The sequence below is a fragment of the Phasianus colchicus genome, chromosome 2 (assembly GCF_987193195.1).
Source record: "Phasianus colchicus chromosome 2, bPhaCol1.hap1.1, whole genome shotgun sequence".
In the NCBI taxonomy this organism is placed as follows: domain Eukaryota; kingdom Metazoa; phylum Chordata; class Aves; order Galliformes; family Phasianidae; genus Phasianus; species Phasianus colchicus.
Genome location: NC_143437.1, coordinates 66,253,710 through 66,270,750, shown reverse-complemented (window position 1 = coordinate 66,270,750; position 17,041 = coordinate 66,253,710). Strand labels below are relative to the sequence as shown.

General features: G+C 41.6%; 1 protein-coding gene across 1 annotated transcript in view; it reads right to left on the bottom strand.

Annotated features, from left to right (window-relative positions):
- Positions 1–17,041, bottom strand: part of METTL24 (methyltransferase like 24) — a 44,991-nt gene that overhangs the window by 19,193 nt on the left and 8,757 nt on the right. Inside the window, exons 2-3 of the mRNA XM_031610804.2 lie at positions 7,234–7,332; positions 4,562–4,701 (exon numbers count right to left, since the gene is read on the bottom strand). Of these exons, the coding sequence (XP_031466664.1) occupies positions 4,562–4,701; positions 7,234–7,332 (239 nt within the window). The remainder of the gene's footprint in view (positions 1–4,561; positions 4,702–7,233; positions 7,333–17,041) is intronic.

Sequence of the window (17,041 nt, the reverse complement as noted above, 5' to 3'; positions counted from 1 at the left end):
ATCAAAATGTATACAACACCATTTTGTAAAAAGTCAGACATATTTTCTGCTATCCCTATACAACTATGTGCCATTGTGGCCAACAACTGGGACAGGACACAAGAACCAAATTTCTTTCTTTCTCCTTGCACAGGAAAATCAAAACGTAAATTTAAAACTACTTCCTTCTCAACAGCAGAAGTGTTTTTACACTCAAAGAAAGATTAATGCTAATTTCACAAAGATCCCCAAAGAAGAAGAAAGACAAGCAGCCCCACTGTACAGAAAAAAATGCGTCACTGCATTCCCTGTCTCTGCAAGGAAAATATGTGCTTTATGAGGCTATTCCATATTCCTGCCTTCTACTACAAAATGATTCATACAGGATTCAAGAAATCATTGCCATTGCAATCAGATATCTGGCCTGCAGGCACTCCCCACTGTCTGAAATTGCAGTCCATTCAGGTTTGTACCAAGCACGGTTGAAATCATATGCTAAACCTTATACTTAATCAAAATCATGCTGTTGGAAACACAAACAGGTAGCACAGGAGAGGTAATCAAGTTTTTTAATCAGTGCTTCAACCAGTTGTACTAATTGAGAATATCCACTCCATAGTAATAGCATGGTCTTTATCCACCATAAACAAGCCACTGCAGGGCAGTATTTTTCAATGTGCTGCCTCTGTGATCTGCTAGACAACAACACAATTATACTTAAGCATTTATCTTAAAAAATTATTTGAATCTGAAACAATTCAGGCTAATGGCATCAATATATAAAATGTGATAAATTTTACATCACACTATGCTAGGATATGACATTCAGCCAGCAATAAATGTTTTCCATAGATGCTATTTTTCTAAACTAAAATGAATCCAACTCCTGAAACAAAGTTGTGAAGCGGATATGATTTGGAAGTTACGAATCTGGCATCACATCTCCTTTAACACTGGCCAAGCCCAGGACAACACTGCCCCAAAAGCTTCTCCACTGAACCATTTTCTCCCTAGAAGTCCTAGGCAAGCAGAAGGATATAAAGACTGCAAGAACAGCACAACATACTTTTAAGAACAATCGTATTTCACATGATTCCAGCCTATACAGATATGTAGGAGAGAAAGAGAGCAGTTTTCTTCTAATACATTCAAAATACATCAGGAAAAAAGTTCCGAAGTTAACCAAGTGAATTGGCATGTTTGTTTGCATACAGCATTCTACAGAAGGGACACAGATGAATGAAGACCAGTGTAATCCCTTTGGAATGAAAAGCTGGCTGAAAATGAACAAAATACAAATTGTTTGGGACAAATACAGCGTTAGAGCAATGAGTCTAGCACCAACCCATGGACACATGCATCTGTGACACACTTCTAACAGTTGCAGCTGGTACAATCCAGAGGGCCAGATGCTTCCGATGCAGGCAGACCTCAGGCTGCCTTTGAGCAGATTGTTATTCACACGTGGACTGCAAAGTGATGCAAAACAGAACAAATAATAGTTGGGGGTGAAGAAAGTGCTGGTGTATCATCTGACACTCTGGCAACAGATCAAATTTATGCCTGAAGAGAGACCTAATCAATCACAAATGTTTGTAAGACAAAATAAGGTCAGTCATCTCCAGAAGATTTGAAAAATGCGAGGCTCATGTGTTATCTCACCAAGTGAGAACACAGCACAGGAGAAGTAAACAAATGAGGCTTCCAAAGGAAGACTTTGTGTTACTTGAAAAAGATAAATAAATAAAAGAAGACGACCTTAAGAAATGTCACAGAAGAACAGAGAGGCCATCAGGAGGGACCAGCTGCTCTCTCCAATAACATAAATCAAAAATGCTAGGGACACAAACCTGTTTTTCCTGCAGAACAGAAGACAAAACTCATCTCCAGAGACAAAGATCGCAGACTGACCTTGCAGCAGGGGTGAAGGTAAGCCTTAAAAGCAGCAGAAAATGCATCCTGCAGATGGGCCCCACACAAGAGGAGCAGGAACACTTGTGCTCCCACAGCCAGTTCCTATGGGCTACTCCAGGTCCCAAAGGGACCACAGGACAGAGGTCTAAGAGCATGTATATTAGGGTCCAGCTTTCCCTTTCTGGTCTTATTGTTTTCTCTCTTTTTTTCTTTCCTTCAAAGACAGACAGATAACCAAGTTCTGCAGCTCATAATAAAAAGAAGCATCCCCTGCCTGGATTCTAAAGCCCCTACACACTAAGAGCCTCTTAAAATAGGTTTCAAGTGGCACTGCAGTAAGACTCTTTAAACCTCAACGGTTACGTTTCTGATATCCTATTCATTTATATCATCCCAGCTCCAGTGCCTGCCTGTTGTGTTTGTAACAGACTTAGCTTAATCTAAGCAGATTTAGCACTAATAACTACAGCTCACTAATGCACACTGCAATTACATATCACACCAGGAAATTGTGCCCTCAAGCACAAACACTGCTGCCTTCCAGTAGTGGAAGTCACTAATGCTCATCTGAAAAAAACCTCTAGAAATTACAGGCGCTGCTCATTCCCATTCACAAACAACCTTCTCTACAGCATACAGGAAGGCAACGTCTAGGCGGCAAGTTTTCTTCAATTTCTAATGATTTATGGATTTCATTCAGGATTCCCAGTCACACTCACACTGAACTTTCACATTTGTCCTCCATCCATTCCTTCTGCTAAGGAAGTTCTTTGTTGAGAGCAGCTGCTCCCCATTTGCTCTTCATGAAGTGTATGAGATAACAAAAATATTTAAAGGGAATTTTTGTCTTGCTCAGAACAAAATTATTTTTCTGCTTGTCATAAAGCTAAAGGAAGCGAGTCTGACAGAAGACTCATGCAGTAACAAGCTCCAAGAGCTGCAGAGAGAATTTGAAGGTTGAAAAACTGCTCCTCCTTAAGCCCAAATATTTCTTCTTTGCTTTTTAGCTGCTTCACAAGAGACATCACAGCTGGTTATTTACTGCACGTGTGTACCTGATGATTTATGGGACAGACAGCATCAGTTTCAATCTCTGCTAAGCCTAATGCGCCATTGCTACAGAAAGTCTGGCACTGGGGCTCCCTGTACTGTATCAAGAGCAACTCCACATGAAATGCTGGAATATACTCACTAGTTCAGGTTTGTTCACAACCATCAGCAAGTTATCTTATTGCTGGTCAGTTTTCTGTCAAACCTACATTTTCCAGAACAGATTAAATCAACTCTGCTTTGTGTCTGAGTAAATATCAATAAAGGCACGTTAGCACCAGAGCTCAGGTCCAATATTAATGAGCATGTAATGTAGATGTTACCCTTCAAGTTACTTCCACTGAACAATGGGCACTTTGCCCACTGTCATATTAGACTTCCTCTTACTCAAAGGAAAGCTACAGCTGCTTCCAGAAGGTTGCTCAGTTTACCTGATTTTCCAACCAAATGCACCCACCTCTGCCTGCACAAAACCAAAAGGAGCCTGAGGCAATGTGCCAGTACTGCAGCTGAGCGGTATAATCTGGACCTAAGTATGAGATAACACAGCAACTCTCCAAACTTTCACAGCAACGGGAAAAACTGAGAAAAAAAAAAAAAATCATGTAAGCCTATATTTTGCATTAAAACCAAGGAATCATTATTTGAAATGGATTATAAAAAACACTCAGAAAGTAATTCCACAAGAGGAGTTTGCTCTCTGTAGGCAGGATTCAACCTTAGGGGTGTGGCACTGTTATCTGCTGCAGCAGTATTCAACAGGTATAGCAGTATTCAACAAGAGTTGAGAGCTCCACGCTCTCTAACACACTGACTCCCATAGCTCAGTATAAACTCAGCCTGTGCTGGCTCAAGGGAGATGAAGTCTTCCAGCACGCCCTGAACTAAAGCTGGCTCACAGGACAGCAAAGCTGTGTGGAGCAGCAGTACCGTGGCCACAGGTCCTGCTGATGGCCCTCCTGGTGCACCTGAGCACAATGCAAAGTGCCAGAGGCCTGACCAACTCCCTCATCCTTCTAGGAGGCAGAGGTATTAACGGCAGGGAAATAGGCTGCAGTTCTGTCAAGAGCGATGACTTCAATCTCAGGTGCTGTAAACAACATCCACGCTACAAACATTTTAAAATAGAGCCAACAACTGCTTTCATTAATATCACTTTGGCACACATCACCCCTGAAGCACTCAGCAAACACACTCTCGTATGGAAATGTACAGTTTCATCCCAGGGGTAGTTAATGAAGTTTTGTAAGTAATGCTTCTGAAGTACCTGGCAATTATGCAAGTCACTTCTGCTCAGGAAAGATGCTGTATGTTCTCAGTTTATCTCACTAATTTCCATCTTCTTCTGCTGGAACTACCACTTGCTACTCACCATTAGGCAATTTGGTTTCGTACTGTGCAGTACAGATAGAAAAGTGAAGGAAAATGAAGACCCTCCTGCAGAAAGGTTTCTCCCTAAAAAGACTTTACAGAAGCACATCAGCACACAATAAACACACCCGAACAGAGCCAGTATTTTAACAGACAGCTTTGCCGCAACCTGTGCTGCATTTATAAAGCTTTTTGACGCTAGAACGCACCACGGAAAGATCTGCTGTCTGTTAAATGGAGCACTTACCCCAGGGAATAGAGACGGCACTGCTTATTTCTGAGCCGGTGGATGAGGCTAAACCTCTCATCAAGACAGACTGACCAGGGCCTCTTCATGGCTTCAGAGTTGCCCCTCAGGCTGCTCAGGTTCATGTGCTCACATGAAATCTGTTGAAATCAAGGAATGTTTCATCTTAAGGCTTACCCTTTAATTTTTTAATTTGCCTTCTAGGCAAAGAGTAGAGAGAAGTTTTGTTTAAATCTGCTTGTCAATCTGATGCACAGCTATGGAAACTCGAACACTTTTTTTCCTTGTTAGTCTGTTCTGCTTGGTGAAATTCAAGGCTTACATAATCCCCCAAAGAGCAACGCAGTTTAAAAAGCAAATAATTAAGCATTAGTATGATGCCCTGAAATCAGTTTTCCTGACAAGATGTTATTACGGCATTAAAATGGTTTTGGCTTTTTTTTCCCCTTTCAAACCGTTTTGCAGGTTCTGCATTCTGAATCACATTGAAATCCTGTCACAATTCAACACTGTAATCACAGACTGCAGTGTCACTGCAATGTATGCTGCACACTACACCTGCAGGGTCCTGGATCTCCCAAAAAGATTTAACCATGACCCTGCAACAGCCCCTATCCAATAACAAAGGGATTTTAGCAAGTGCTTAACTAAACTGAGGAATCATAACATGTTTCTGCACTCTGCTGGCTTATGTTTCAAGAGTCTCAAGTCAGAATGAAAGTACTGCAAAAGGAAAAGGTATACTGAGCCTGCAGGAGTCCAGCCAGACCATCAGGACTCACAGAAATTGTTCTCTGAACCCAGCACTAACTGTGCCTGCAGTGATGGGAGGTAGCACTGTCAGACAGCCAAACAAAAACAAACAAACAAAAAAAAAAAAAGTGGAAATTATGACAGCAGAGACAAGAGCAGGGGTAAGAACGACAGCTAAACCCAGCCTTTGCTATGGTAGGCAATCTCCACCATGTGCTTCATAATAAGTAAATAAAGCTCTGATTTTTTAAAGATGCTTAAGCTCTGACGTATCATTATCTGGAGCATTACATTCACAGAACTGAAAGCTGCATCATCACCTCCCCACTTCAGCTTAGCTCCTAACTCTCATGGAAAATTCATAAAAGCTAATAAAGCAACTATTCATGCTGCTCTCAGGATTTACTAAGTTTTAAGTGATGATTTGCACTGCACCCCACTACTCATTTCCCTTCAGTCACATAACAACTGAAGAATAAACAGCACTGTGACAAGAAGCACTAATTTCAAGACATGGAAGAATAATGTGCTCTCTATGGAAAAATAAAAGATCCTGCGATGCTGCCACTTAATTGACTCATGAGCAATTTCAGCACTCAGAACTTGGAGCAATTTTAACAGCTCTTGATATTAAAATGAAACCTAAAATCAAAAGACCTGAACCCTATCTTTAGGACCATCACCCATCTGTTGTGTGATTTACAGATGCTGCAGCATGGAGCTGTGTTCTGTTCTCGGCTCCCATTCACAGCTATCACACAAATAACAGCACATGTAAGGTGGTTTGTCTAATCACCAGATACTGGCAAGAAAAAGCTTCCTGTGGTCACACCTTGACTTGTCCTGATGTCAGCTGCTCTGTGCTATGGCAGGAACCTGAACTTCAGCACAATAATTAGCTGACGCTTGATAAGCAAGCAAAGATAACAAGTGCCTCTGCTCATCTATGCAAGTGGGATCCCATTTCCAGAAAAGTTCCTATCAGCCATAGTGCTACCCCTTCAGCTGTTAATCCTGCAACATCTGCCAGGTCAGAAACAAGAGTTTCTCTTTTTTTTATTTTTTGTTTTCACTTACACTTGTCCCCAGGGTCAGTTACTCTGGGAATGAAAGTTCTTGATTACTGTGTCAGAATCAATAAATTCTCTGCTAACTGAAGTCCTTGTAGGTTTTGCCCCAACTAGTGGAATTTAGCAGCATCTGCCACTGTTTATTAAGTCAGTGAGACGAGGGCTGTTTTCAGCTTAATATGCCTCCTCAGCCTGAACTTCTGCACTGTAAACCAAGCAGCTCTATGCAAGTCTCTTGCTCTGTTTTCTTGTCCCTGGTCCTGTCAGTGCTGGGCAGAGATGTCCTCTTCATGTTTCTGACCATTCTGCCAGAGGTATCAGAAGCTGGAGAGTAAGACATTGCTCTGCTACCCTCCTAGGTACTAATTGTGGGCGGAGCAGAATATTTTCAGACATGTTTCAGGTGAGTCTACTGTCTCAGCTTTGAAAGCATTGCACTGACAAAGAAATTCTCTTATGAATGACATTTCAGTGACATGAGGTTTTTTGTACCTCTTCAACGTAAATGATGGTGTGGTTAAATCTGCATTCAAGGGCTAGCTACTGAATATCTAAAGCAACCACTCTGTGAGAAATGTGGCCTTCCAGTACTTTTTCTGCTTTTATTATAGGAAATAAATTCATGTATCATACATGTTGTGCAGAAGTGACGTTTCTACAAAGAACTCATATGGACACTTTCTGTCCTGTGTTTTGACCTTTACATTCATGTTGACCATCACTATGAAGCTGATCAGCTTTAGAAATAATTTTTATATGCAAAAGTAATTGCAAAAAGTTTGGTGTGAGCTTAATTCTTTATCTGTGAAGGAACAGACTGTATCAGACAGAACCGAAATAAAAACCTACTTGAGAAGTGCTAATGTACTTCAGGAACCTCAAGGCTTCATAGTTCAAGGAAGGAGTTGGACTTGCCCATGGCTGCAGTTCAATGTGCCACCTTGCAGTCTGCAAAGCAAAAATAAATACATAAATAAAATAAAACAAATACCTTAAGGAACAGTATTAATTTCTTACTACAAGCATAAAATGCAAGAGCTAACAAATCAAGGAGATTTCAAATAAAGTTTCCTAGGGGCTTGTCTGCGCTTGAAAGTTATTCCAGAATAAAGTAGCATTTGAACTACTGTGAAAGAGCACCCAAGTATGATTTATCACAATCAAAAGCAGACATAGTTAATTCAGAAAAAAAAACACAAGCATTGGCACAATTCTGGGACATGCAGGTAAGTACTGGTTTACATACATGAACAAAGGAAACAAAACTCTGAATATCTAAATCCTCTAGCAGGACATCTAAAAAGAGTGAAATTTCTCCCTTGTATTTTGCATCTATCTCATCTCTTTGTCCACTGAAAGCAAAGTTTGTATCATAACGCTAATCATCGAAAGCAACCCCACCAATCTCTTTCCTTTTTCAAAATCCAGACTCTTACAAAAAGAAACTTTCCCCACACTTGACTGACAAAAGTACACCAGAATTCTTTGTTTTCCCAGAAAAAATGTCAGTGTGGCTCCCTTTAGCCCTACAACTCCTTGTTTTCACAATAAGAACTAGTTGTAGTGGATGGTCTCAGTACACCCCATGAGGCCCATCAGCTCTAAACCTTGGGGACCTTGCCATTTTATGAAACAACACTTCTCTCTCAAAGTGGAACAGAAAAGGTCTTCCAGGCATGTGCTCTCATAGCAATAGGGCTCTTGCTCCCATCTAAAGTACCTTCTCCAAATTCTGCCTGCTTTTGTTGTGTAGGAAGTATAGATGTGTTACCTTTTGCCCTCACGCAGATAGAAATACAAGTGCAGTATTAAGTTGTACTGCATTAAGATTGATTTCTCACAATTCTTCATCCTTGGGTGTGATAGCTCACTGCTGTGGCTAGGCAGGTAGTGTCAAGCTTTCCTTTAATCAATGGTGATTAACTGAGCTTCCTTAATGAACAGAATGGGTGTTTTTTTTTCCCCTATAAAATTTATTCTAACATTCAATAAACTACAAGCTGAGCCATCTGGACGTGGGCCTGGGCATTCTGCTCTGAGTGTCTCTGCTTGAGCAGGGGATGGACCAGATGGACACAGAGCGCCCTTCTAACTTCAGCCCTTCTATGATTCTGTGGAAAAAATAAATAAATACTGGGGGTTCCCATGGGACCGTACTTCCAAAGAAGCTCTGGAAAAAGAAAGGAAATAACAAATCACTCACTGGCCTGAATGGAGTCAAATGGCAGAGGTGAGGAGCTCAGCCCAAGACCAGGGCTGCTGGGCAGCACTGGAGGGAAGGCAGCAGTCAGCCCTATTGGGAACCGTGAGCCTGGATGGTGACGGAAAGGACCTTCAGACACCAGGGAGGAACAGAGAAAAGAAAAAGAGAAGGCAAAACCAGAAAAGAAAAATGATAAAAGAGGACCACCAGACCAGATGGAGTTTGCCTTGAGTGATACTATAAACTGGTATTTTTTCAGTCTAAGTAAACAGGCTGGAGCGAATGGCAGCCAGGAGGTCTGTATGAGGTTTATTGTTCCTTCAGGGTGAGCTCTTTATTTTTTGTATTGTTATGTTTTGCTGTAAAGAGATGTTGAAAAGGATATTTAATAATTTTTTTTTTTCCAGAAATAGACAGAAGTAGCATCTCCCACCCCGAAGCCTGCTGCCTGCAATAGCCGGGGGCTCCTACATCCTACACAGCACCATGCCAAATGCCAGGCAGCCAAAAAGCTCTGCAGCAGCATGTACCCTGAGACACTGTTTTCAGACAGCAGCCTGCAAGCAACTAGCACAGCAGGAGGATAGGTGCACACTTGGGAAGCAGAAGTGTGTAATCTTTCAGAATGAGTCACAGTGCACACGGCTGAATAACGCTTGCAATGACAGAAATGCCGCTGTTTCAACAGGCTCGAAAGCTGAAAAGAAAATGAAGGCTGACAATCATTTTCAAACAAAAGAAACCCCAGACACCTAAACATCTGAGCCCAGTTGTTCCACAATCTATCTGTATGAGAAGTATCTCATTAGGTAGCAGAATTACAGGGCAGCCAGTGTGAGAACAGAGAAGGAAAAAAAAAAACAAAAAAAGCTTTTAATTATCACACGAGTGAGGTTCTTCTTCCAATGAGTGCAGTATCAGAGACCTTCCCAATGATAGGTCTCCAAAACTTACCAACAAACACACAAAAAGGGAGATAAAAAGCCCAGTGGCTTACTAAGTCAGTTACATACATACACACACACTCACACACACACCCAAAAAAAATCAAATGCTACTTCTGTGGCTTATTAGAACAAAACTCCCAATTCATGGCAATGCTTTTGAATAACTTCGAAATGCCCCCTCAGTCCCTGGCTTCTTGCAGTGAAGAAGCCCATTTCCATTTGTTAATGAATACATCTGAGAGGTCTGCTCTGACACCTGCTGAACACCCACACCAAGCAGTTCAGTCATTACATTACAATAAGATCCGGAATGGTGGATGGGGACGAAAACAGAGCACACCTCTTGAAACAGGTCTCCTGCAGGGGGTAACCTGCTGACACTGACAATGCAGTATGGCCATGCTCAGGGCAGACCAAATGCCCTCCTGAAGCTGCTGTTCCCTGTTCCATCTGTAACCCTTCTTGACGGATTTTCAGCTGATTTTCAGCCTCTTCCACAGCATTTGCTCCCTTGAACTCCACAAATGAAAGGTACCCAGCCCCTCTGAATCAGCTGCTTTGGGAAGAACAGGTTTATTCCTGAAAAGTTACAATACCACTTAAAAATATCCTCCTAAATATCCTGAAGCGTCTCTATACATAAGTTGTTTCATTTATAAGCACATTACCTGAAGTTAACATTGTAATAAAAAAAAAAATCAGTCTTCAGAAAGACTTCACCACAAGCAGTAACGGACACCAACATCCTCATTCCCTTATGTATAACGGATATCTAAAAGATGTTACCCAGAGTGATGCTTACATTTTCATGAGAAATATAATAACATTAAGTCAATGCCACTGCTTTCTTAAGAAAGCTAAAGATCCATTTGAAGGTCTGATTTTTTTTTCCACTTATTTCACATGTATGGACTGATATTTCCTTTTCACCAATCCAGCCAAAATCAGCGGTGACGTTTCCCTGCAGACCATTTATTTCTAGACTTTTCTTCCTTATCAGCCACTGCAGCATTCATCTGATAATCCCTCAATGACCTGCAGCATATATACAGTATTACTAGTCCTAAAATAATTTCAAATTATGATGAAAAGTTTAAATCAGCATGTGCAAAGGGACCATAAAGTTCCAGGTGTCGAACTGTAGGTTGTCAGAATTTCTTGCTTTTCTAGCATTAACTTGAACACAGCAATGTAAATAATAAAATTTTTCCCAAATCAATTGTACAGTTTCAGTCCAGAAATTCAATCAGTCCACTTTCTTTCCTTCCCTTTTGCTTGAATTTGAAAGGGAATTAATCAAGAATTTTATCTTTGTTTTATTATTATTTTAAAGTCAGAACTAATTTTTCCCTTCTTTACGATTCCTTCCTATTTAGCAGTCTGTTAAAATACCAGCCATGTTTATAAACAAAAAGTTTGGAATCCCAGTGCCCTGCCAAGAAGTCTGGTGCTTTCAACGAAGAAAGAAGAGACTTGTCAATACATACTCTAGTGTCTCAAATGAGGGAAAAATATAAAACCCCCTGACTAGACAGCAACAATATTTTTCTTAAATCTGAGGCAGAACCAAATATGAATGAAAAGCACTTGTGGCAATAAACTCTATCAATAACCATAAATATTTGCCAGCCATAGAAACAAATGACATACACTTCTCCATACATCTCTGGCTGTTCTGGCTTTACCTTGCAAATCACTATGCTTACCCCTTTAGGATGGATACAGCTGAACAATTTTTGCTCCTGGGTGAAATTTTGCAGGTTTTTTTTTTTTTTTTTTAAATTCTCTTAAGAAGCAAGGATTCAAACTGCAAAGTGTCAGATAATTACAAAGCAAACACATATTTAGTGGATCACATTCCTGAAAGATACGGAAGACTGCCTCTAGACATGACTGACTGGGTTGGGGCATCTTCTTCAGGCTCTCCGAGTCCCTGAGCATATAATTTTATGGGTTTTGGTGTTTTCAATTCAAGTGTTCCTTGAGCAGTGAAAGCTCTGTGTGACAACCCAGCAGTGCTGGCTGTGTGGCTCGTGTCAGCATTTGCAGGAGACACGTACCCAGCAAAGCAAAGCCTGCTGAGATGTGTGGGAGGGCAACTGAAGGTGAGAGCAGGGAAAGCTGGTACACTGCTCCTCACACTAACAGCAGTGTAGCTCTTGCAGCAGCGAATGATCCCCGAAGAACTCCCACATTCTTGGAGGCAATTAGCTGGTTGACTCCAGGGGGGAGCCAGGAGTGAAAGAACACTCACATTGCAAGGACAACCTGGGACCACACTTCCATGGTCAGCTGGAAAGCTGTTATTTGACAGGACAGATGAGGCAGACAGGCTCTTTAGGGGCGTGATTCATCTCACTACAGAGTAGATGTCTAAAATAAGAAAGATGAATCATGCACTGGAAACCTCCATTTCTTTCCATTAACTGCAAAATCAGTGTAGAGGACTGGCTGAGATGAACCCACACCATAGACATTTAACATCAGAGATGAGGAAGACCAGATCAGACCCTCATACACACACAAAAATTCTACAGCCTTTTACTTCATAGGGCTGTGTCCACTCTTTAGTTGCAAGTCTGACCTAATGCTTCATTGCACTTTATTTTTCAGTAAGTCTGAATAGCTCCAAATGTCTTATATTTGTAGCAGCAAGATGTGACACAAGTGAAAAAACTCCAGCTCAAAGCAGAGGTGTCCATAGGAAAGAACAAGTGCGTCTCAGCCTCAGCACAGACCACCTTCAGAGAGACCCTTGGGAAAGTTCATTGAATGGTAATCAGCGTTATACTCAAGGTTCACAGGACATACAACTGCATAAATATACTACTCTGTATCATTAATGTAGAAGTAGTTGGTTTAGCACAGGTTCAGTAAGCTACAATTTAAAATACAGGCTTCCAAAGTGACTGACTCACATTTAAGGTTGAGTGAATATCAAGTATAGCTGCATGTCTAAACTAATTTTTTTTAATATTAGTATTTTCTATTTTTCTTTCCAGTTTGGCTTTCTTAAACCAGAGCTTTTCACCAAGGAAACCATTCTACAGAAACCTCACCTGAAGCATGAGGCATCGTGAGTGCTGCAAGCAAGCACAGCTGGCTTCTGATTCTGCAGCCACTGAAATTGAGAATTTCCATTCCAACAGTGAAATTTTCAAGAACTGCAAGAGCTCCACAATGAAGCGCAAAGAATTCATAAAGAAAAATCTTTCTAATTCCCTATTTCTATTTTCATTTCTTTTACACTTTTTGGAGTTTATCTAAAGCAGAGACATCTCTGACAGCACTACGGGCAGGCACGCAGCTGTCTCAGTAGACAGTCACAGAGGAATTGCTCTGTTCCCTGTTGGTACCAGCTGAATGCTGTGCAACACGTTGACCGCATACAGAGTCCATCCCACAGACGGGCCCCAGTGATGTGCATTATCCTGAGATTTGACCATGGAAAATCAAGCTGAGGAACAGAAGTCTTGTGCCACGATGAGCAAGCAATCTAATTAATAGAGGCAGGTTCTCCCCTGCAGCAAGGCCACTTATGAAATTAAATCCTGCTGATGGAAAATGGCAGTGTGACAGAAGCGCTTTCTGCATTAATAAGGAGATGTCTTAAATTTAAATGAGGTTTCAACACAATTTGCGCGTGAAGAATTTTAATACCCAGAGGTGCTCATGTGCCAGGTTGGGTGTGTTTTTTATTATACCAAAGAGGATCCCCTGGGATGAGCCTGGCTTTCCCTCACCTTCTGGGCACAATCCCCTCCTACAGGGTGCTGCTAACTCTACTTGCTGGTGGCAGAGTCCAAAGGCAGCTCTGAGTGTCACCCCATGGTTTGGCTTGACAGCCCACCAGCAGCACTCACTTCCCAGGCCTGAAGACTGCACCCAAAGTACAACTTCTGTGTTCTGTAAATGCCCCAGGCTTGGCAAGGCCTGCATCTCCCACAGCACACCAAGGGAACACGTGCCCCAGGGTGCAGCCCACCTCCATGCTCTCTCAGGCTCTACTTTTACGTCTGGGCCTTTCCCACCAAAACAAGCACCTCACATGAAAAGCACATATCAAGGAAAGAAAGGAAAGAAAAAAAAAAGAAGAAGAAAAAAGATGCTTGGCACCAAGATTAAGTAATAAAGAATTAGAACATGGTCTCAGGAAAGTAAAGAGGCCTTTCCAAAACTAACAAGGCAGGGCTGCATGTATTGAGGACTGAGTGACTAATGCTTTGCTGAATCCAGCTTGAATCCCTGTCAGCAGGACACAGGTGTTGGGAAGCAGCTTGCCAGCCCTCTGTAAACCCAACGGCAGACCCAGGCTCTGGCCACACACCTGCAGGAGGCAGGGAGCAGGCCCACAGCTGACAGAAAGCTTTCAGAGAACCAGCCAAAATGTCATTTTGTAGGCACCCACAAATTCAAGAATTGCTGCATCTAATGTATTCCTTACATAGCACAGCAATTGGGACTTTGTTGTTATGGTGGGGAGGAAAAAAAAAACAAACAACTAATAAATCAGGCAGCAGAATTCCAGCACTATCCAGTGGCTGACAGAGTGATAACTCATCTGAGGGAGATGAGACCAGGAGCTACAACGGTCTGAAATTTATGGAGGCAAATTCTCAAAACTGCTTAAGCAGCCTAATAGTTAATCAAGTGAATTATCTGCAGTGCCTATGTGCCAGCACTTAAGGATAAGGACAGCCAGGAACAGATACAGCAATCACTGGCCACTGCTTGTCATATTCAGACTTCTGCTAAGCGGAGTCAAGACTGGGGGGTTTCAATCAGTATGCTTAACCGCTTTAAAGGAAGTTCTTTGGTTGAGAAAATATGAAAGGTGTCATAAACCATACAACAGAGAAGAAAAAAAAGCTATTTTCCCTTAGGCTGGCTTCATCTCAATATTCAAAACACCACCCACAACAAACAGACTTTATCAGTAAATATTCAGCTAGCCAGATAAGCTGAGTTTATTTTGTGCAAATTCCAGCACTCTAATCATGATGTAAAGATTGGGATGTCTCTAGCAGCCTATGCACTGGCTTCAGCAGCCTTTGCCTGAGGCTAAGGACTGGCCAAAAAAAAAAAAAAAAAAAGTGATTTAAAGTAAAAATGCTTCCAAAGGAATGAGTGTTTCACACTTGCACAGCTTTCTCCCTCTTCCAAGTGGAGTGCAAGTGTCTAAAAGGAAGTGATCCACTCACTTCCCAGCCTAAAGAGCAATTTAGAGCATCAGAAAATTCCTCCACCACCAGCCTGTGGTGGCAATGCATCCACACCAGTGGAAGATCAGTAGATCTGTATAGCCCTGAATTCAGCCCTGAATTTCAGTCATAAAATATGAGAAACACCATGGCCATAAGCAAAACACAGGACACATTCCTACTGGTAAAAAAGATCTTCTGTGCCTAGGGAGAAGGAGAGGGAACTAGCTGGAATTGGACATCTGTAATACGATAAGTAAAAATTAATTCTTACAAGCAGGTAAACTAAAAGGTTGCAGGACTTCTGCAGGCATTTAGATTTCACAGCATAAAACCTTAGAAGAGGTAGACAGACAGACAGATATGACAGGGACCTAAGGGCTTCCATCCCTCAACAGACAACCTGTTCACTTGATCATACTGGGTTTTGCTGGGCAGCCAGGGAAGACTAACAGCCTAACTTCAATTCTGCCTTCAACAGCTTCTTATTTCATGCACGTATTAGTTAATAAAAGAAGATAATGGAGCTCACTAGTTTGAAATGTGCACTAGCTTTAGATGTCTACATATTCTCTTGCTTGTTTTTAATGTGATTATAGCTCCAGACAATGGATAGTAGTCTACATAAAAGCCCTTCAAAGAAAGCAAGGCCACGCACTGGACAACCAGTTCCCTCTACCTAGAAAAGGAATGAGAACTGGCTTACAGGTTGCTAAGAGTTTAAATTTAAGATTTTACACTTATTTCTCAATTTATGAGAAGGAAATCAAGCTTCTTTCAAAGCACATAATTTTAAAGTACTTTTTGTTCAAGATAAGCAGGCATAGACCCAGACGCTATAAGGTCACAGAAGACATGCTTGGGCAAATTTGCACCATTCTTTTCAGTGAAGGACATTTTCCAATGTCTTATCACCGATTCTAAATACTACACAGACCATAGCACTAATCAGCTACACAGTTTGAGCATGAACTCCTGATGTACCCAGAATTCCCATGGATTTCATAATGAATAACAATTACAAGATCAAACCGTTAATCAAGACATCTAACTAAGGAGAAACATATCAGCTCAGCAGCAGCCAATTGACACATAATTGCTTCTTGCTTAATTTTCTCAAAAGAGTGAGGGAAAATGAACAAGAGACTACTACTTTGCCCTATTCAAGATGAAACAAAGTTCACTGTCTTTGAAATTTCCAATGCTGCAGAACATAAATGAGCAAAGTCCAAACTGAGACACATCAGAACTAACTTAGTTTATCATTTTTTTTCTGGCTTTTTTTTTTTTTAGGTCTCTATCCACCACAAGTGCTGCTAACCCTGCAGGAAGCATCTCAACCGATTCTTATCATTTTAGGCCTTTAAGTGGTAAATATTATTTAAAATTACGTGCTGTGTCAGTAGACATTGCCATCTCTTCCCCCTAGCATTTCAAATACTGTCTCTTTGTAAAATATGAAAGAGGATGCTAAATAAAGCTCGCCAGCTTTCAAGCTCCCAGTGAATTATTTGGTTTAGCAAGCCATGACAAGAATGAGGAAGAGGGCTGGGAATGGACATGGCCAGAAGGAGGTTAAAGCAGCAAGGGATCTGATGGCAGGATGTCTGTGCTCACTGGCTCTAATTGTAGTTTCAACTGCACCCACTTCCCAGCCACTTCCTTCCCAATTCATCCTCAATACATTCTTCTTTGCTTAATTTCTGTCTAGATTAATTTTTCCTAGTCTGTCACAAAGCAAACAAACAAACAAAAAAAGCATGACTTCTTATCAAAAACAATCCTAAGAACACTGAGCATCCCTTATTTGAGGGATATCCCTAAGAGATATGTTGCCTAGCTGGCTCAAAGGCCATATCAGAGAAGCTCTGCAGGCTGTTTTTCGCACCTCAAGAAGGGCAGAGCATTCCATTGCTTTAGTCAGCAGGAACCATAAGATCAGTTCTGGAAACCATCCAGGATTTTGTCATTTCCAGAAAGATAAGCAGCAACATACCTAAAGCTGCACCTCAGATCTTGGGCCCATGAGAACCTAATGAGGTTCAATAAGGCTAAGTGCAAGGCGCTGGACTTGGGCTGGAGTAATCCCAGGTATTTATACAAACTGGGGGAAGAACCCCTTGAGAGCAGCCCTGCAGAAAAGGACTTGGGGATCCTGGTGGACAAGAAGCTGGACATGAGCCAGCAGTGTGTGCTTGCAGCCCAGAAGGCCAACTGTGCTCTGGGCTGCACTAAAAAAGGGGTGGCCAGCAGGGAGAGGGAGCTGATTGTCCCCCTCTACTCGGCTCTTGTGAGGCCCCATCTGC